Consider the following 22,254-nt stretch of genomic DNA (forward strand, 5'->3'; position numbering starts at 1 on the left):
CTAAATAAAAAAAATAAAACTTATACTCACCTATCTTAGGTTCCCTAGACAATTAGGACCTTATTATAACAGTTAAGACCTTTCAAAAAATTTAATGGAATTTGTGTTTTGCCCCTAACTCTGAAAATAATTTAAGAATTGACAAAAGTCAAACGGAGGGGCATTTTTGATATGCAATAAAGTGTGTAAAAATATTTTCCATAATGTCAATATCTGGTGAGGAAAATGAGGACTACGTTTGTATGGAGAAGCGGTCGTTCACTATCCTCTTCAATTCTTAATAGATTAGCTTTAGATTTAAATTATGTTAATTACAACTTAAATTACAAAGCTGAAATACTTGATTCACTAATGTGTATTCTGTCTGGAAAAAATATTATAATTAGTTTCAAATATGCTTTTAAACAATTAAATCACTTGTTAAGATAATTTGTTCTAATTCAAACAATTAGAGTTCCTTTGATACAGGCGTAATTAAAAACTTTTCTTTTCACCAGGCGACAAGATCGACACGAGGCTAAACTCAACAGGAGGTAGATTTAATTTAACAATTGAAAAATGTTAGCTACTCTACTCATGCGATTTTAATATTATAAATAATATTAAAATTAGTAAATGTAAGCGGAAACGAATACCACCGGTTGAAAACACGTATAATGTTAGTATAGTGTGTCGACCTAATAACGTTCTTAGTGTGCAAAACGTTCAATTTGTTAAACCAGTACCCCTAGTGTAAATTTTATCGACATCATAACGTGACGAACGCGTTTGCGTTAAGTCTCATTTTGTATAGGATTTTGAGTTTCCAAAACGTCCCGCTTGGCCCGCTCTTTCTAAATCCAATACAAAATGAGACTAAACGCAAACGCGTACGTCACATTTCAAAATCGAATTTATTTACACTAGGGGTACAGACCAATTAATTGCGAGTACCTAGTTCGAAAAACTCGCGGTGCTAGAAAATGTTGTTGTCAAATTTAGCCTGCCATCCTCCGAGACCAAACGTCGGAGGTAATTTTAAAGATTGTTGAAACTGGTGATAATTAAATTAAATTAATCAATTTATATAGGTTGTAGGCGGCTCCTTGTTTACCTACGAGTATGTGTGAGTTGATGGTTCGAGTTCCAGAATTTGAGTTCTCGGTAAGGGCGTTTATTTATACTCTGCGGACGCGTTGTATTTTTACTGTCTTGGATATTTTCTGTGTATTCATAAATATTTTGAATTCCATAGTCAATATCTAATTTTACATTATTACATTATTGATTTAGGGTACACGAGTCAAACGCATTTTGGAAAAAGGTCCCTTCGGTAAACAAAACAATACAACAATATATCGTGTTTTTCTTATTTGAGTCACAAGTATTGAAAAAATGTATCCTACTTGTAAGAGTGCAGTGTAAAAATTAGGTTTTGATTTTCTTAACTTTGCGATGTCGACAAGAAAGACGTGAACGTTTTATTTTAAGCGTACAATAAAATGTGTATGGCCCTCACTAGAGTTTACGAGATTTGTTTAAAAGTTAAATCTACTTTAGTAACTATTTTTCCTAAGTACAAGTATCCTGGATATGTTGGTTTCGCGGAACCCTCCTAATATTAACAAAGTTAAGAAGATTGTAATTTACGTTTACTACATACCTACAGCTTTTTACTTCAAAATACTTTCATTTTAATTCCGTCTCCCTTAAAATGAAGTCACTATCCAAACCGGTAGATTTTCACCAGCATGTAAATTTATATGTAAAAACTTTAAAGTTAAGTGGAGTATGGTTCTACATACCATACCCTAAGATATCAATCTGGTTTTGGTTGCATATTATAATTCGGGTGTTGTATGCCATCTTCGTTTTTATTATACCACCAATAGCACAGATGGCTTATATCGCGAAATTATTGGTTTCGGGAAATCGTGAGATTCAACGTATCGCTTCAAGGTACAGTACAATATGGTTCAATTAATTTGTTAATGCATATGTATATTTTTTGAGACACCTATACTGGCTCAACAGACACAAAATGGTAGCCCAAAATTAAAACGGCGATTGTGGTGGTAATTTCATTAAAGTTCCAGGCAATCTGAACAAATTTAAACGAACCACGTGTTTTAAGTAGTACATTTTATTGAACGGCCATATCAAAAAACGGTGGCGGTCCGTCTGCCAAAGTACCGACTTACTTGTCGAATCTTATCTTTCAGATTGCTCTTTGTCATCCCCCATCTAATCATTTTTTATTTATCCTTTTTTATCTTTCGTCTTGCAGCCCTCCACACATATACTTAGATATATAAGTAAAAGGTATATTTCTCGTCATGACTTTCATCACTCAGCATCACATGAACGTACCATGCTAGCCGAGTTGTCCTTTATCTAGTATGAATAGTATGGGCTGGACGCAATACATCTTTTTTTGAGCAATAATATTACTAGAAGACTGAAAACTTCATTCAAAGTGAACAATTTCTATTTGGCAGCATCAACTTGGTCATAACCGAGCTGTACGTTTCCGTGAAGCTGTTCAACATGTTCTGCCAACGAGACTTGCTCATCAAGTTGTTTGACCAGCTCAACAATGTCGATTTCCATCATTCTACTCACAGAGAAGTTCTGGAACACGCCATCAAGATATCGAAGAATCTGTACTGGGTTCTCTTTATGGGCTCGGGCATGGATGTATTTAGTAAGTTTGTGTTTTTTTTTTCTACACACTTCATAACCCCTTGATAATGCGTTTACAAATCGCAAATTACAGAAAGCGTAAAAATATAAATTGTTTTGATGGAAAAAAAATCTTAATTAATAAATTTGATTTAAATGACATTCCAATTTTGAACATTTTGAAAAACAAATAAATTTGATTTCACCTCAATTTAAATATCAGTTCCGATGAAGATTTATTTGAAACGAAATGTCAATTGCAAACAGTGTGATCTCTATGATAGATCAATAGCGGTCGTAACATACGGTTCCTGAACACATCTATTTTTAAAGTTTTTAACATTTTCATCTAAAATTATAATCACACAGGCCGTAAATTGCTTATCTGCTTATGCGGCATCACCGCTTTTCCACTAACTGTCACGCTACAACGGTCCGGGCCCGGGCCGGGGCTTCCGACACTTCGTTTTCTGTGACCAGTGATCACGTGATGCTTGCTATAGAAAACTAAAGTGTCGGACGCCTCGGCCTGGACCCGGACAGACATGATCCTTTAGACAACCTTTGCAAGAGATAGGACTTGAAACATGAGGATCTTTATGCACCAAATGTTAACATGTTTATTTAGTCTTAGATAAATTGTTTTACATCGATAATATTATATCCTCTTACGTACAAACATGAACCCTGAAATCATTGCACTACTTTTTTTAGGCAGTCATGTCAAAACTTTATACCTAATAAACATTCAGTGAAGAATTTTAGATGCAAGAGTTTCCAATTCGGTTGTTTTCACTAAACTTTTTCTCGCATATCTAAGTTTAGGTGCAAATTTGGAAACGTAAAATATGACACCGATTTGATTTTAAAATTGCTTCATACTCGCGCAGTCGTGTTAACATATCTTTGCCACACTGGTAGCAAATATCCGTAAAGCCCGCAGACATCAAATAGTAAGAGGACACCGCAGCTTAATGACACCTTCAACTACAGCCGCATCTTTTCCAGTTCATCTGCAATAGTATCGAACGAAATATAGTTTGTACTATCCACGAACACACATAGCTAATTGATTTGTATAGACCTAACTACTACACGGCTAAAAGTTTGCACACTTGTAATGTAAGCTATTAGTGAGAAGAATGGGGTGCGTCTTTGCATTTAGCATAAATTATATTTGAATTTACTGTACCCTAACTTTACAAAATATATATACTGCCGTATGCTTCACATGACGTGATGTAAGATCGCGATAAACTGACATGTATGTCTGTTGAATATTCAATTCATATAGAGTTACGGCAAACTGTTGAGCACAGGCCTCCTTTTATTGTACTTACTCGAGAAATTGGACTATTATTCCCACGCTACCTAACCCAACATGTTATTTTCTTTCTTTAAAAAGTAATTGACAAATATAAAATGGAATTTTTACCACACCAGCTCAGAAAAAGCTTTCTTTATTCTTCAAAAACAGATAGGTCGGTTGAATTTTTTCCCTTATAGTGGCAAAGTAATTTCAAGTTAATTTTGTGTTACGTTGGCTAATATAATGTAATTTTAAGTAATGATTTTGAATTATATGTATATATTTAAAGGCATTCATTTTTCTTTCTTCGATTTGTATTTTTAGGTGAAAAATGTTGTACTACACTCGGCAGCCAAGTTTGTTTAACTCTCGAGCATTGTAACCCACGTAACGTTCTAGAAAAGAAACCACTATTGATAATATAATTGATATTAAAATGAACATTTATAACATGGCACAGAAAATTCAGTGAAAGTGCTTCATGAACTTAATTTTTTTATAAATTTTATAGGCCTCAGGCTAGCCGCCTAAAATAGGTTTTTTTTTATTTTGAATCTTAATTTTGACAAATCTATATGGCATTTGTCGTGGCATGTTTGGACATGCCACATCAACATCCAAATATGTGAGTAGTAGACTAATTAACCTACTCTCGTATTTTTTAGGAAACGTACGAACGTGTTATGCTATTACAGTTAGTACAAAAAGTACTGAGGTTAACTGAAGTAGCATGACAAATATGAACTTTTCCGAGAAAATACGATGGCAAAGGATTGTTTAATACATGTAGGTACCTAATATTTATGCGGCAATATTAAATTCCTGGTATTTGTGTTTTTTGTAGTATATTGTTACCTGTTGGCCAGTTACTGGTAAAATGTATGTTTCTTGTGTTTCATATGACCAACTTTTATACCAAATTTTAAGCAAACTATTATTTACTCACTTACTAGCGAAAGTACTATGATCATGTCACTGTCAAGATTATGTCACTGCAAGATCGGTGCCGATTTATTAAGACGGATTCTAAGTATTATTTAACTAGCAATTATGGATTCACGTTTTCGAATAGGGCCCTTGGAAAAGAAAAAATAATATAAGTTCACTAGTTCGTAACTTGCAGTTCACATGGTGGTGGTGCCAAGTTTGAACAAATTCCAAACTTTGCCGGTGAACATGGACTTCATTTTTGTGGACGCTAATGAGCCACCATACATGTACTACGCTTGTTTTTACCAGGTATGTCTAGGTCATTGTATTGTGTACTTTTTAGGAAGAAAGAAAACAATTTTTACTAAATTGGTTGGTAATGATTTAATTTTTGAACATCTGCTCACTAAAATATTCTTAGTTAATAAATAAAAGAACCTGCCCTTTAATAGTAGCGTCATGTTCAAATGTTGATCTCATTCCATATTTATTAAATCTATGTTAATGTCTTATATATGTTCTTAGTTACCCATGTAAACATACTATAAGTAATTCAAAGTTGTTGGAAACAAGTTCTAGATAATCTTAGCTTAGCGCGACGACAACCTGAATGTTCTACAACATTTTTGCTTTCATTAGCAAGATTTTATCTTTTTATGAAGACCCCGGCTTTGATGTTATATATTAGCTAGGGGTAAGTATAAGTACGTGATGTGTTCGTCAGATCTATCTGGCAGATCTGTGATGTTAGGTAAAGTTACATACCTATGACATGTCTGCGGACAGTTTTTCAGCAGCCGCATCTGTGCGTAATTTCAGCAGTGTGTAATAATACAAAGACAGATTTGTTCGCAAGACACGGCGGCTTCCAGACACATTTGTAGCTCCAGTACGTGGCTTTGTTCGTAGATATTAGGTTTTAGTTGTTATATTGTATTGTAATAACACCTGCATTCATTTTATTTTTATTTTTGCGTTGGACTAACCAAACAATGGATCCAGAATGTCTGCAATATTTTTTATGTCTTACAATTACACTATTTAGGTACCATTTCCCGAAAACTAACCGTTGTCAGTGATTCTGGATGATTATTTCTGCATCAGTCTGTTCGCAATCAGTAGACCGATTGATAGGCATCAATATAAACCGGTTCAAACCGAGAATCGAACGGAAAACGAATTTCAAATTAAACCGTTTTGTGAATGTCCAATCGTAATTTACGAAAAATCAGATTGAAAAGTATGATGTTTTACATGCCTGATAATCAAATTAAGCTATTTGGGGACGATTATATCAAACCATCATTAAAATAGTCAGTTGCAATGCTCCAAAACGCGAAACAACCGTACCTATTTTTACACTCGAAAATTCGTTCAATTGTTTAGGTACATGCTGTACATGTATTTGTATCTGGTTTTAACTAGTATTTTGAAGAAGACAGACAACGTAAGACCACGAAACAAATTAAGTATGCTTTGAAAGCCATACACAAAATGAAGTTATGGGGCTTCGAATATCAGATTTTGGGTAATTTAGAAAAAACATTTAAGAAATCGTATCGTATCTCCAGAACCGTGGCTCCTAGGACCAACGTTCCAATCACGAAAAAGAAGGAAATGACACCACCAACACCCCAAAACAATTTGACGGGTCATGTACCACACCTCCTGTATACAAACCATCGTTAATATATAGTTAGTAAGTTAATATTCTTCATTGCACCGACAATAATTATATATGTAAAACTATTACATTTTATATGTAAAACTACGAGTACAAATAAATTTTAAAGTACTAATCTACTTAAGTTTCTATTCAACTCATCATGTAGTAATATAGTATTTTCTGTTTTTTTTAAGTTAATCTGTATCGCCTTTGTTAGTTAAGATACTTTACTGCGGAAGAGCGGTGTCTCTTATCACAAGTATCTCTGAATACTTAAAAAGAGACATCTACCCTGTTATTGTAAAAATCATGTATGCTAACGAATAAATAAAATTTTATTTTTATTTATTTATTTACTACTAAGAGTACTTACTATGTATTGCGATACCAATATAGCCCTGATCTTTGTTGTCATTTGGGAGTAAGTTAAAGTAATCTTATTAATCTTATTATTTTCAGATATTGTATAAACCAGCCCTTGTAATATTATTAGTGGTCGTACAAACATTACCGTGGTCTCTTTTATTGTTTATCAGTAAGTAAATAAATTCCAAACCAGGTAAAAAATTGGGAACTTCCACGTAATTTACATTTTAGTTTGGACATTGTTGTTGATTAGCAACATGCACATAATTTAGATTTTAGTTTTAGATTGTTGTTAATTGGCAACTTGCACGTAGTTTAGAATTTAGTTTGTTGTACATTGTTGTTATTTACTTTTTAGCTTCGTTGCATCCGTAAAGTTCCAGTGCATTGAGTTTATTTTTAAAAGTTACACGAAAAACCCGCTCCCAAACAATCGAAAGAACGTTCACATTTTTTTTGTAACAATAAAATGGATACTTTTTTTACTTGTGACTTGTTTAATTAATTACATGAAACTTGCCATGAACATTTACATAACATTATATCCTATGTCCGATACAGTTACAGACTTTGTTGAACCTTTTGGGGTTCACTTTACATTGGACAATTGATACCGTTACTATACAACCAATTCAGCTTGAACCCTAAATTGCTCAACAATTCAAGTCCGTGACTGTACAGTCACTACTAGGACTAGTATTCGTTGTTAAATATATTATAGGTTTTGTAGATAGTAATACACGAGGGCCGTGGACGTGAAGGCCACTTTAAGATAGGCATAGTTTAGTTTTCACTTAAAATTAATTATTAAAATGCACATTAAAAAAAACTGACTGATAACCTAATAGCAATTGTAAATTAATTCATTTTAGATTTAAATTAGTTTTCATGTTAGGTTGCGAGTTTGAAATACTCGTGCTTTGTTTGTATATACTGTGATTTGCATAGATCATGTCATTCACGACGACGTGTGCCTTGACTCATAATTCCATGATATTAAAGGTTAGATAATATGATAAATTTGCCCGTCATTGTGGATGACACGAACTATATTGTTTTCTATATGTTAATGCTTAAGCAATTTGACAAATTAATAAAAATATATTTTATTTAGTTGGCCAATTGGATATTCTAATTGACAAGTTCAAGAATATGGAGACGCTCGTGAAAACGACCATGATTGAGAAGAAGTGCGACAAACATGATGCCTTCAGGGTTCTGTTTAATCGTTATGTATTACACCACCGCGCTATTATAAGGTGAGTAAATTTATTCGATGTTCTTGCCCATTTGTAGAATTATAGTAGATTGATAACAAAACTTCCGTGGGACACAGACATATTATAAATAATAAGAAATAAAAAAGCCTTACATTTATTGCAAAAATATAAAAAATATACACATCTAACTGAACTTATTTTTACATTGTAATCCTAAATTTATAACACTGCTAATAATAACACCAATAATTTAACACACTTGTAATTTTTTACACTGCTTTAAAATTTCATATCTATAATATTGTAAGAACCCCTCGCTACTCGAAGGTGAAGGCCTCCTCTAGTGTTTTCCAATCATCTCTATTATTCGCTTTGTGCATCCATTGATCACCACCCAGTCTCACAATCTTGTATGTCCATCGCGCTTTAGGTTTGCCATGTTTTCTTGTACCTGGTGGCCCCTTCCAGGAGTCAGTCTGTGAGTCCATCGATTGTCTTTCATCCTAGCGGCGTATCCCGCCCAACGCGACTTTAATTTCTTACAGTGAATTTCGTCTTCTTTCTTTTCCATTTGCAGAATAATTAGTAGATTGATAACAAAATTTAATATTAAAAACAGTCCCGATGATGCTCCTCGGTAAGGAGTGAAACATGTCGAGCGATTTTAAATTTAAATTATGTGAGTGCCCCGTTTTTAATATATTTAAAAGTAGAGTGAGTCACAAGGAAGCAATATGACATGTTTACGGCGAGGGCGTACCTACTTTAAATCAGTACAGTACAGTGCGCACAGTCAGAGGTTCAAGTATTAATGCCCATGGCGGAAATAATTTTGCTACCAGGTGACATATACTGCTCTTCACATCACCTATGAAGAAATTTACGGCCCGATTCGAAGAATGATAAAGACACGTTTAAGATCTTGGAAAGATCGATAACTAAACGACATGTCAACATTAACGTTTATTTCGATTCCGCTATGATGCCAATAAGATCTATCTACGATATTTCTAACGTCAAAGTAACATTAGTCGCCCGAATCGAGCTGCTTCTAACAATTATACGACATATAAACGATATCTTAATGAGAACTTATCTAAAATAGAACTTATCATTATCCTATCTCATTCTTTGTATCGGGCTGATAGTTTCAACATCGAATTTAAACTTTCGTGAGACAGACTAACATTAATAATACTCATTGTGCTTGAAATAGGAGACCTAGGCTATCCAAAACATGTCGCACAAGAGACTGAAAACACGTGAGTCCCTTTTCTGAATAGGTGATGTGAATTTCCTTTTTCTGTAATTTTTATCAAAATCATTATATTGAATTGTGTGCAATATTTCAATATCTTCCATAAAAAGCTATCCTCAATTGACGTGCTTTTTTAACAGCAATTTGTCATTAGTTTTCAACACGGTAAAGTCTCACATAAATTAAAGTGGCGAAGTATCTTTATTTCACTAAATAATTATAAGTTAAATAACATTTAATTTGTATAATAACAAATAAATACTTAATAGCCCATTTTTCATAACAGTAAGAATAATTGTTAGAATTATACATTGTCATATGAATACATCGTTAAATTTAAACCAAAAACTAAATCTAAAAATAAATAATACTAGTCTTATATTTATAAGTTGATATATACAGTTCTTAAGTACAAGCTCTTTTAGATGTAATATATGCCTGCATGTAATACTTAAGCATAATAAATACAATGATACCTACCTATCTATATAAAAGGCAAATCAGCAAATTTAATTTAATAGCTATCTTTAAGTTATTTAATTAAATGCAACCTGCATCGTTCTTATTGAATACACCTGAAAATGTATAAAAGCAATTAATAAAATGGTGTATTTACGTAATTGAACTGAAATTAAAGTTGTTTTAAACCATTTGTAGCTTCGCTCGGCTGAAAGCAATTTGGACAGCTGTAAAGAATTTAAATAAAAATATATTTAAAAAAAATACAATACGTTTACTTAACTACGATTTTTCTCTGAATATGTTATTTTTATGCGTAAAAATACAATTGATTATATTTTACATAGAATCACAGTGGATAAAATCACAAATAAAATATGCTGCAAATTGAGCACATTTGCTCGGTTTGATGTTCTATAAATGTTTATTTTATAGATAAAATAAACCAAATAGATAATATCTGTTATTGATGTCATTATTTTTCTAAGTAAGTAGGGAGACCTGGGAGGGTTGTGACAGAGGGGAAGGGAGTTATGACAATGAAGATTTCTCGTAAAGTATGATTGTTAGCAAGCTCAAAACAGCGCTTTTAAGCCCGTTTGGAAATGCGCATTTTGGCGTACTACCTGCTAACGGCGCATATAACGCGGTTTTGGGTGTAGGTATAACATTTACGTGCAAAAAAAAACACGAAAAGTAACTTTTCCCAATGATTGTATAAATATTGTAAATTATTACGTTTGTTTATATTCTATGGTTTTTAAAGTTTCAAGAGGTGACTTTGTTTTATATAGTTTGCATATTGTTTGGCAATTATGAATTATTATTCTGACGAGTTTGTGAATTTCTGTACCTAGGCGAGTTGTGACAGCTGGTCTGGCCTATTTAAGTTTATTTTGGTGCTTAGATAATCTTTTGGTCTTCTGGTGTATTCTAAAGCGTTATTTCTTGTTTCAAATGACTAACAACTATAAAAAAAGACAAAGTTACCAACCCAGTAGACAAAATGTTGAGTTGGATGTAATTAACACAGAAAGGCCTATCAAGGACAAAATTGAGGTCGTATAAGCCAGTAGTAGAAAGTGAAGAAATGCGTAAAGCTGATTTTAAGCAAAGAATAGTAGATTGTCGAAAACAATGCAGAAAATATTAGTTTTTGCTTGTGTTGCGTTAAATGGAGAAGTGAGTTCAATTTCTTGAAATCCAAGGCTAGTCTTAACTAAAATTTTAACGTGGGCAAGCTGCAATTGGTCTTTTAAAATACTTTTTAATACATTTAGATTACAGACTATTTTTATTACAACTAGTCTTAAAAGATAACACAATTCCATATAAAAATACTAAGTATATCTGCTAGAGTACTAACTATAATAACACATTGTTTTGGTTGGTATTTTTCTTATGGTATTATTTTATCATAGGAAATATTAATGACATTCATCCCCTAAATGATACAATTCTATATGCTGTTTGTGTCGTGCATGCATCGTACAATGCAGATGCCACCGAGTTAATTATGTACTGCTTACTGAATTAGTGCTAACATGAAAATTAGTTTACTAGCTTAATAGTAATGCCTGTGACATATTTCGGTTGCAAGTGCTGGTATTTAAGTACCAATTGAACTAAGAAGAAATAGGAGGGTAATTTCTTCATACCCACGTATTCGCCATTTTCCTTTCTGAATTTGATGTATGAGAGAAGAAAACGAAAGGAGTCGTTTGAGTATTTTCGATTTTATAAGTCACAATAAGAGTTGAAATCGAAAAAAAATACAAAATAACTATTTTTGGAAGCTCTTAACTACTATAATAATTGTCGTATCTTAAAATATCTGCACTTCATTTAAAGGACGGCTAGCTGCAGGCCCCTGTGACTTAGAAAGTAAAGAATAATAGGTGAAACACTAGACTCTAATAAGTACCTAGTTGATTGAAGAAAGCCTAAACTTGGAAATAAAATTATTATGCAAAGAAATAGCAGGAAAGTATTGATAGTTTGATTGCTAATAGGCAAAACTCAATTTTAAGAATAAAAGAGTTGAAGATTGTAGCCTTATTAATAATAATAAAAGCCAGTGTCACGTTCGACAAGGTATAATATAATGTTTTTTTTTTTCAATTGTCGCTATAGATCGTGGTCAAAGTTTTTAATAGGTTATGGTTTTGGTTTGACCTGCATAGGTATGCAGAGAACAGCTGTTTTTTTTTCTTTTTATTGGATAAAATTCTGTTATGGATTAAGAAATGGGTTTTATAAAGACGAGCGATCTATAGAGTTTTTACACTTAAAAAATCGTTCTGCCTCGTTTTCCCAGGTAGAAGCAGTAGGTAACAGTTTATACGAGCATTTTAGAAAAAAACTACATTTATCTCATGACTAAATTACAAAATGTATATGCATACAATATTAACTTGTAGTATTGCCACTATAACTCGCCCGCAATGCAACTGCCATGAGCGACGTCTAGGCACTAGAGTCATTAACAGTCGTGCTCTAATATGCGACTCAAACTACTATGAATACGAAACCGCAATTACTCTAGAGAGTTCCAAGATTTAGTACAGGTAATAAATAAAGTTTTCCTACTAGGACCGCGAAGTGTAGGTACGTTTATCAAATGGAGATTCAGCATTAAATATGTCATTAGTTAAACGAGTTCTTTGTATGTGAATTAGCAATGTGCAAGTTGCTGAAATTTCTCAAAAATGCAGGAACATTTTTGTTAGTTTTTGGAAACTTATACGAGGATTTAAAGCAAGTTTCTATTTTTTTCTATACAATTCAAAACTTGATTGCATTCCCTAATTCTAATGTGAACCCAATGAATTGTGTATTTCAACTTCGATTTGAGTATTATGTTATACCATGCCCTTGGTCAAAGAATAGTTCATAGATTTTCCTTCTGGCGTCTAAGTTTCCCTCGTATGATAAAGATACACCTGACATTGTTAGATAATGCAGTGAAATATTCAACTGCCAACTTTATTTGCTATAATAAGCTGTGGCCACCCTCAGGCTTGGTTTGGAATAGCGAAATTCATGTATCCTTCCTCTGCTTAAGTCTGTGTATCGACTACACTTTCTCAATTTATAACATGAAACGAATTATAGTCCGAGCTTTAAGGTGCTGCTTCAGCCGGCAGAGTTTTTGAAAGTTAGAAGTGCTCTTTTGGGTGATCATACGGTTGTTAAAAATATAAATAACAATCTTGAGTCCTTTCTCTAGTATCTTTATTTGAAACCTGATTTATCAACTTTCCCTCGATAGTTTTTTTTTACGAATATTGGTCTAAGACCGTTTAATTTTTTACACCAAAGCTACTGACACAAAAATTGCTTCTAAAAATGTGTAGGTAATTTAATTTTTGATCAAACTCATCGATTACTTTTTTTTTTTACTTTTGTAATCCGCGATCCCGGGCACGCACACGGCTGTCCGCTCAGTTTTAAGCGAACTGCTGACCGAACCGAAAGCTGAACTCACGGCGCTTTAACGCATCGTAACAATGTAAACGCATTTTAATAAGGCTGGAATGACCTTGCGTTGTATGCTCTTAAAGTTAGAGTGAGATAGACTGATTTCCCACGCATCGACCTGATTTAAATGAGCGTCGCACCTGTATTTGAACTTGAATTAGTCATGTTTAAAAAACCATCTCGACCACCTGTTGCCTACATTACTGGAATTTTATCCCGAATATTTCGAAAAGTTACATTTTTTTTTAAAGCACGTTTTAGCGAAAGGGAAGGTTGTTGAGAATATGTTATCCGTCTTTATTCATTCGTAGATATAAAACTAGTGTCTCTGTGAGCTTAGACCTCGCGTTAATATTCAAAAGCTAAAAGAAGGTAAAAAAAAAACAAAATAAAAAATACTTTCTTCTTTGAGTCATTATCACAGCGTACTCGCAATAGTCTTAAGTGGCACTTAAGTCCTTTATGCCAATTCCCACCATTTTGAACATTTTCCAAAATACCAAACGACAGATAAAATCTATCTTACTATGGAACCTGCTCACAAAATATCACGAAAATCGGTTGAGACTTGCGACCTGTAGAAGAGAACATCCGGACATACGAAAGCAGATTGCCCGAGTCAAAACCGCCCGAGATCTTTGCTAACGCTTCAGTCAATAAAAAATATATCCATTAGTCTTGCGGTTTTTTGGAGATATAATTTCTGAATATTATCAACAATATCGCTTATTCGGATTGAGAAACCAATTGTGATTAATTTAACTATTTTGACACTTAAGTTGAATTTTGCGGTTTTCAGGTTCGTAGCCACCGCCGAGAAAGCGTTCGGCGGTCAGTTTGCGTTGACTCTGATACTGAGCTCGGGTATTATTTGTACCACCGGCGTGCAATTTCTTTCGGTAAGACTTTCTTTTTCACGAGAAGAGGTACACGGCCCGATTCTCTCTTCGTCTTGATACGATATGGATCGGATATATGTGGTTTTGATATTTGTTTAAATAAGAATGTACATTTGTTTGTTAAAATAAAGTATAATGTACCGAAGTCCAATAGAAAAAGCAAAGGTAAACAATTATGACAGCTTTTGGTGGCATATGACATGTAACTTAAAAAAAATATAGAGGTTGATTTCACTGAAATATTATTAATTTAATTACCAATATATTTTTAACAAATTTTAACAAAAAAAATATACATATAAAATATTTAATAATAAGGTCATGATTGTCGTCAAAGTGCGTGATTACGAAGTATTGAAGTTAAATTGTTTACATTATTTGCAATTTTTATTGGACTCCACTATAGGTTGTAAGTATGTATAGGTATGTAGGTCACATTCGAATAGTGACAGCAGCAGCGTTGTAGATCATTGAGGTAGTACTAGAGTCGGCATCTGTAACAATGGTCTGTAAATTATTTTAACTAATGCATAATTATGTTATTTCATTTAGTGCAAATGGAGCAGCCTGTACCGAGTAAGCGCGGACCGGTTCTTATTTCGCTCGGCCGCCCGGCCGGTATGATAACAGAGAACCTACCGCGAACCACGTTCGACGTGTTGCCTCTCTGTCGCACTTGTAAATTCGTACGCAAGCTTGACTTGAGGAAGGCAACACGTCGAACGTGGTTCGCGGTAGGCCCTCAGACGCGCTCGCTCAGTTTGTGATATTTGCAATGATTATGTTGTTTACGAATTAGATGTGTATGTGTATTGCATTGTATAGTGACAATAACAATATACATAATGGATATATACAGATGATTACTATAACTAACTTAGTATAGTTAATTATCAGTGATCGGAACTACGGGAGTAAAACTTTAACAAAACTTGTTAAGCGGACATAAAATAGTGCAAACAGCCCTAAAAATATTCATGTCCATAGGGATAGGAATAGTATAGTACTTACAGCCATAAAAATATTTACATTCATAGATATTCGAATATGTTTAAGGCTATAAGCACTCTTTATACGTCCGCTTGATAAGTTTTGTTAAAGTTTTACTCCCATAGTTCCGATCACTGTTAATTATTTAAACACTGCGGAATGGAGTATCGAGACAAACCATTGTGGTTTAAGGATACTTTTTGATGAAATATTCTGTAATTGTGATTTATCTCTAATAAAAAAACGACGCTGACGCATTTATGCGATTATACTTAGAACGTCGCTTTATTATATTAAAGAGTTTGATAGTATTAACATCGCCCGTTTCCTATTACTTCCTGCAAGCTGTGTAAGTGAATGAATGAATGAATGAAATTTAATCCAGAAAATTATTTCCATATATACTATACATTTACACATCATACAATTACATAACATAAATAATAAAATTAAATTAAATAGCGTCCTAAAATTTAAATAACAATATATTACCTATATTAAATAAAAATTCTAATAAGGGCCTGCGTCCCGGGTCACCCTGATCCCGTCACGATAGGCTTGTGATAGGTGTGTGTAAGTAATGTTACTGTAGTAAATAGCCATCGGATCTTAATCTTAAGACATTTTAAGCTAAGATATGACTCCCGTGCAATGACAAAAAGTCAGGAGAACGCTAAAAAGATGATAATGATTGATTGATTGAAAACTAGTAAAATACCATCTCGTTTCAGATTGAATCACCGTCCAAGGATATAGTCGGCGTATGTTGGATAGTGGCATACATGCTAATTTTTACCTCGGTATTGTTTGGTGACTGTTATTTTGGGAATGCCATTCATATAAAGGTATTTTTTATTTAGAATAGAATAGAAAAATATTAATTCATGACATACATACAATACAGTACAATAAAAATACAGGTAAAATATAATCGAAATGTAACGGTAACAGCATGCAACTTTCTCATCAGAGAGCATTTATGAGCCGATGTGGTGATTGTCAATTTATTATTACTAATACAGTGATACAACAAACAGAGGTATAATACAAATACGTACGTATTTAAAAGCTTGATTTTACTTGCCCTGTTAGTAGTGTTAGTACGTATGTTAGTTTGTTAGAGTTAGTGTGGCACTTGCCGATTTTCGATTGAGCTTAAATTTTGCATACATGTGTAAATCGGATGACAATGCAATATTATGATCATATGGAATTGTGTTTGGGATTGTTAGAATTGTCTCAATGAGTATTAGATGTCTGTGCACAGAAAAGTACAGTCAACGATAAAAGCTTGTACCAAAAACTTATGCAGATTTTTGAATTCGTAAACAATGTAATTAATAACACTTTTAGAGCACAGAAATAGCGACGGTCGCCTACAGCAGCCCCTGGCTAGAGATGCCGCAAGATCTGAAGAAGAACCTGGTGCTTGTGATAGCCAGAGCCCAGAAGCCTCTGGCCTTAACTGCCTACACCCTCGTTACTGTATCGCTACCAACCTTTACCACGGTAATAACTAGAGTTGACTACGAGTACCCCAAAATACCTCCTTAATCGCTGCATCTATTATCTGCAAAGATGCTGTGGCCAATGATGATTTCATTTCATTTCATTTATTTATTTCAACATAAACTTACAGTGCAACACCAAAACGTTTACATGAGAGTTATACATATACGTTATTTATATATAAAACATTAATATATTAAGAAACAAATATAACGAAATAAACAATGTCAGCAAAAAATAAATAAATGAATACACATTATACATTAAAATAAAACAATTACGTCACATTAAAAAAATGACATTTCGTTAGAATTAAATAAATAAAATTGACACGATTAAATTAAACGAGAGCAATCAAATTACAATAAAACAATGAAATAATAACAATATAATAAATTAATCACATAAAATAATATTTAAACTTTGGAGACATTTACTGCAAAATTCACCAACATTATCTAGGAAAACATCAACGCCATCACCCTTAATAGCCATCACATTAAAAAGGGCCAGTGCCCGGGGCGTAAGCGCGTTGTCGGCCCGGCGGATGAGCGCACGCAGCTACGCGAACAGGCGCAGCGCATTCACGGCGTCCGACACCGCCCGCTACACTGGCATATGCAGGCCCATTCGTTCTAGTACGGCTGAATTATTTACTCTGTTGTGTAAAAGTAAGGGTAATAGCCATAGGACCTGCTGTACAAATACCTAGCGAACTTTTTTTGTAAGTTTTCGATCATGACGATGTATTTGCACTCGCAGAGATCCCATGCTATCACGCCGAATTCAAGTTTACTACGAACATATGCATTATACAATATTACCGCTATTCTCACATTTCTACATTGAAAACTCATCCTAATAATCAAGCCTAGAGTTTTAGAAGCACTCTTACATGTGTCAATAATGTGCTGTCGGAAATTAAGATGAGCGTCCATGGTCAACCCCAGATCACGAATTCCATCTACTCGTTCTAACTGAACACCTTGGAGACTAGAGCCGTAATGGATGGGCTCACCATGACCTTGCACTTGGTTATATTAAAGTGCAAATTTTTAATGATGCTCCACTCAGCCACAGCATCAATATCTAGGTGTGAACCCTAACTTAGCAATTTTTTGCAGCTATAAATCCTTGTCAACCATGTCGAAAGCTTTCTGGAAATAAAAGTATGCTACATCAACTTGGTTGCAACGATCCATTGCTGCAGCAGAATAGTCGACAAATAGACCCGATTTGTGGTCGTAGACCTACCACTACGAAAACCATGTAGGGCTTCGTCGAGATTTAAGCCTATTAAATTTGTTGATTGACAGCGATAAGCTATCACGGTTTCAAATATTTTTCCAAAAACTGACATCACAGCTTTTGGCCTCTACTTTGTTATATCTGACTCAACTTTACCCTTCGGGACAGGGGTGATACCTTCCGGCATGAGGTATATTTAGCACGCTGCAAGGCCAAATTAAATATGTGTAGGAGTGGTTTCTTGGAGGATGTCACGCAGTTTTTGGCTAGGTATGATGGAATGCCATCAGGTCCTGGAGCCGAACGTTGTTTAAGGCTGCGAACCGCCCGCCTTATATCTGATGCACTTAAACTATCAATAGCCACTCGCGTCGCATCAACATCAGAGCTTCTTGCTGCTGCTTCTGCATCCAGCCGTGGTATTTTGCGCTAGAACACAGAACTGACATACTCAGTAAACGCATCAGCGGCCGCCTGTCCCTTAACAGTCCGATCCTTGTAACAACATTCGCAACATTGACGTCTATCTTTGCGTTTACTCTTGACAAAATTCCAGGCTAGCTCCTCGCTAATATCACGTTCCATATTACGAATATATTCCGTGTAAGCTACATTGATACGAGTTTTTGCGCAACCTCTATAGTATTTATAAATTTCTTTGTTGAATTCTAATCCCAATTGTTTGTATTTCTTTAAATGAAAGTACTTGTTTTTAATAGTGTTAATTATTTGGGGAGTATACCATGCAGGATAATTGTATTTGCTAGGTTTTTGATCATTTCGCCTTTTTAAAGGTACACATGACGAAATACATTCCTCTAGCTTTGAGTAAAATTCCTCTGTAGCTTTATCCACATTATCCGTCTCCATTACAACACACCAATCATATCTGATAATCTGGCATAGAGTTGCTGAAAGTCGGCTTTACGAAAATTAAATTCAGGTTTTAACGAGTCACTGACTGATGGGAAAGTCGGTATTGGTGAGGGTGGATGTCCTCGAAGCAGCGTCAGCTTAATTTCTAGCGGCGAATGGTACGCATCAGCCGGCACCAACGGTTCCACCTCGCCTGTGACGGTTCCAATAACTGGCCGCCACCCACTCAAAACTAGATCCTACCGTGCCCATTGCAAATATTATTATGTTTTGCAGAAATCCATAAAAATAGAGAAATTACTTTTTACATTAACACTGCATGAATTAATGTTAAAGTCTCCTAATAGAATAAAATCTAACCCTGAATATTTACATACTGCTCTTTTAAGACATGCTAAGACACTTAGGTATTGTTCGTCACTAAAATTGGGGGGTAAATAAACCACACCACATAAAAACGTTACATTTTTTCATGGGACTAATGCTATTAAATTTTTTCACTAGAGATTACACTAGAGAAACTAAGTGAAAAGGTGATTTGAAAAGTTTATTTGTTTTCTATTACATTTCTGGATACGATTCTACTTAACATTGATTTATGGCCAAGTAATATAGGTAAGGAATGAAATAGCCTGCTCCCAAAACTTTGAATCAGTAATTTGAATTTTCAAGTATTTTAGCAACTTCCAAGAGAGCCTTCTAAGTAATTAATCCAGAACTTTTCATTCTTTGTAATCAGATAATAAACTGCAAAGTCTGTCGTATCGATCTATTCTGCTCAGTCAGCGGTATGATTTTGTTATCCAGTAGGCGTATTATAGATGGTATTATCCACGTGATAAAGTAACTGTCACTTTTTCACGTTCACTCTGGCACGTAGACAAGAACGTCCATCATATCTGTGCAGGAATATGAACGTGAGATGGATAACATAAAGTATATGCGAGCAGTAGATACGTCACTCTAAAAATACGGTTTTTACGTATGATAATTACGGTTTTGAATGGACAACCAAGCGAGCGTCCACAAGAAAGAACACTTTTTAGAGTAGGGTCCTAACAAAGTGGACCGAAGAGTACAAGGAACCCTTGAATTAGGGTAACGTATGACCGGGCGCCTTTTTTACTAACTTGACAAATTGACACCTGACACTGAGAATTTCATGTACATTTCTGGGTCGATAAGTAACGACGGTAGATACGGACATAGCGTCAATGTTTAGGCGGTGGCAACGGTCAGGCGACTGGCGTCTATTGGTTTTGGTAATACAGCGGTCAAATGATGTCACTAAAACATTGTCTATGTAAACAAAATGGCGCGGTTTCCTAGAGAGCGGTGATTGAACATACTTTTTGAGTCCGTAATACCCATTACTTGCGGCTGCTATATGACGGCACCAGCCAGAGTTTTAGTGTGGTGAAACAGGGGCCAGTCGTTATTTTGAGTAGATGTCATATGAACTTTTTTAATTGTCACAAGCATACATGAAAAAATATATAAACCATGTTTACAAGGCGTTCGTTCTAGAGTGGCGTATCTGCTTAAACATATAATGTTTGCAATGGATATAGTTGGCTCTATACGCCTATTCATTTGTACAAGGGTGTATTACATGGTAGGTTGAACCTGTAAAGGTTGTAAAGACCAGTTCGAGTCCCTTTATTTACCTAACCTTAGTATATCTAGAAGAAAATGCCTTCAATGACGTCAATTACGAGTAATGTTGGACTGTTACAGTAGATATTATAGTTACCTACTGAAGTTAAGGTTGGAAACACTCAACAGCGTAGCGTAGTCATCTCTCTCTATCACTCTTCCATGTTAGTGCGACAGTGGTAGTTTCGTTCGCTACGGAGCGTTAAACGATTGACATGTTAGCTACGCGGGCAGGTTTGTAGAATCGATCTTAATAGAAAGTGTACCTAAGGTCAACTAGGATAAATGCAATTATTGCTGCTATTTCATTATTTTTCAAATGTAATTGTTTGCCTAGTACTTTTAAAATGAGAACGAAACTCCGTTTGTATGGGAAGGTCAAATACGAGTACGACCGAGCTTGCCGGAGAAGAACTCAAATAGACGCTATAAATCCATTAAGCGGTATTGTAAGCCGTTCAACCTTACCTTAAAAAAATTTTAGAATACTCACCCATGGAACCCTCAGTTACAAAATATTAGTCCTTGTAATATTTCCATTGGAAAGTAAACTATTATTGTATTACCTTGGCTAAAAGCGCAAATCTCCTAACTCTATTTCAAGGACATTCGTATCTTACTTTAGCCACCAATACTTAAAGTTGCAAATCTCTTAACTCCTTCGGGGAGTTACGCGGTTTCATCGTTTCGACGCATCATCGTTTTTTACGCTTCGTCGTGATCGTGTGTAAAATTGTAATAATATAGGTAGTTTAATATTTCTTTTTATTTCAGGTAATGAATTGGACGTACAAAGCCTTCGCCGTTATGAATGGGATGAAGTAATAACACCGCTATTACTCTATTTTGTCACTAATTTCTCATGTTATATCGAGTTTTAACCCTTTCACCGTCATTCACTACATCTACACATATTTACTACCAGACAAAAAAAATGTAGCTATTGTTTTGCATGGAAAAATAAAACCTAACTTTTCCACTAACCAATTGCCAATTGTAAAGGTTTTTTCACTATTCATTTTTCGTATTATTTGATACGGATTTTTAATAATACAGTTTAATTCATCCTCTTATGACTAAATGTGACACTGACCAATAACGATATTAATAGACAGTAAGTATCATTCACGAAGACGCGTGCCTTGACTCGTGTTGTCATGTTGTTAAAGGTTAGATTTGACAAATCTGCGCGTCATCGTGGAATGAACTGTCGCCTGCGGTATTTCCGGACCGATACGACCTTCAAACCATCAAGAAAAGAGCGTACTCCCATCTTAAAGGCCGGCAACGCACATACAACCCCTCTGGTGTTGCAGGTGTCCATGGGCGGCGGTAATCGCTTACCATCAGGTGATCCGTTTGCTCGTTTGCCTCCTCTACCATAAAAAAAACTACCTATAGGTACATAAGTCAAAATGACAGATTAAGAGGAAAGGGGACGGCCGCTTCTCCATAGAAACGTAGTCCCCATTTTCCTCTTTGGATATTGACATAATGGTATATATTTACTACGACTTTGTTTCGATTTTTTGATTATTGTAAAAATTAGGAACGAATAACAGATTTCATACAAATTAAAGCAAATTTATTAAAAGTTCGAAAAAAATCAGATGCATAGGGGCATTGATGTGCTTGATATATACAACAAATTGTGTCAAAATATTTTCAATAATGTTAATATCCAGAGAGGAGAATGAGGACTAGGTTCGTATGAAAAGGCCATTTTG

General features: G+C 34.6%; 1 protein-coding gene across 1 annotated transcript; it reads left to right on the forward strand.

Moving 5' to 3' along the window:
- Positions 1–1,327: 1,327 nt before the first annotated feature.
- Positions 1,328–21,616, forward strand: LOC133526937 (odorant receptor 49b-like). The gene is made up of 9 exons (XM_061863798.1): positions 1,328–1,938; positions 2,478–2,683; positions 5,094–5,209; positions 7,026–7,101; positions 8,047–8,191; positions 14,149–14,248; positions 15,970–16,083; positions 16,592–16,747; positions 21,302–21,616. The coding sequence occupies exons 1-9, from the start codon at positions 1,694–1,696 to the stop codon at positions 21,350–21,352; spliced, it is 1,209 nt and encodes a 402-aa protein (XP_061719782.1). The 5' UTR covers positions 1,328–1,693; the 3' UTR covers positions 21,353–21,616.
- Positions 21,617–22,254: the final 638 nt, after the last annotated feature.

Source organism: Cydia pomonella, chromosome 17 (genome assembly GCF_033807575.1).
Source record: "Cydia pomonella isolate Wapato2018A chromosome 17, ilCydPomo1, whole genome shotgun sequence".
Lineage (NCBI taxonomy): Eukaryota > Metazoa > Arthropoda > Insecta > Lepidoptera > Tortricidae > Cydia > Cydia pomonella.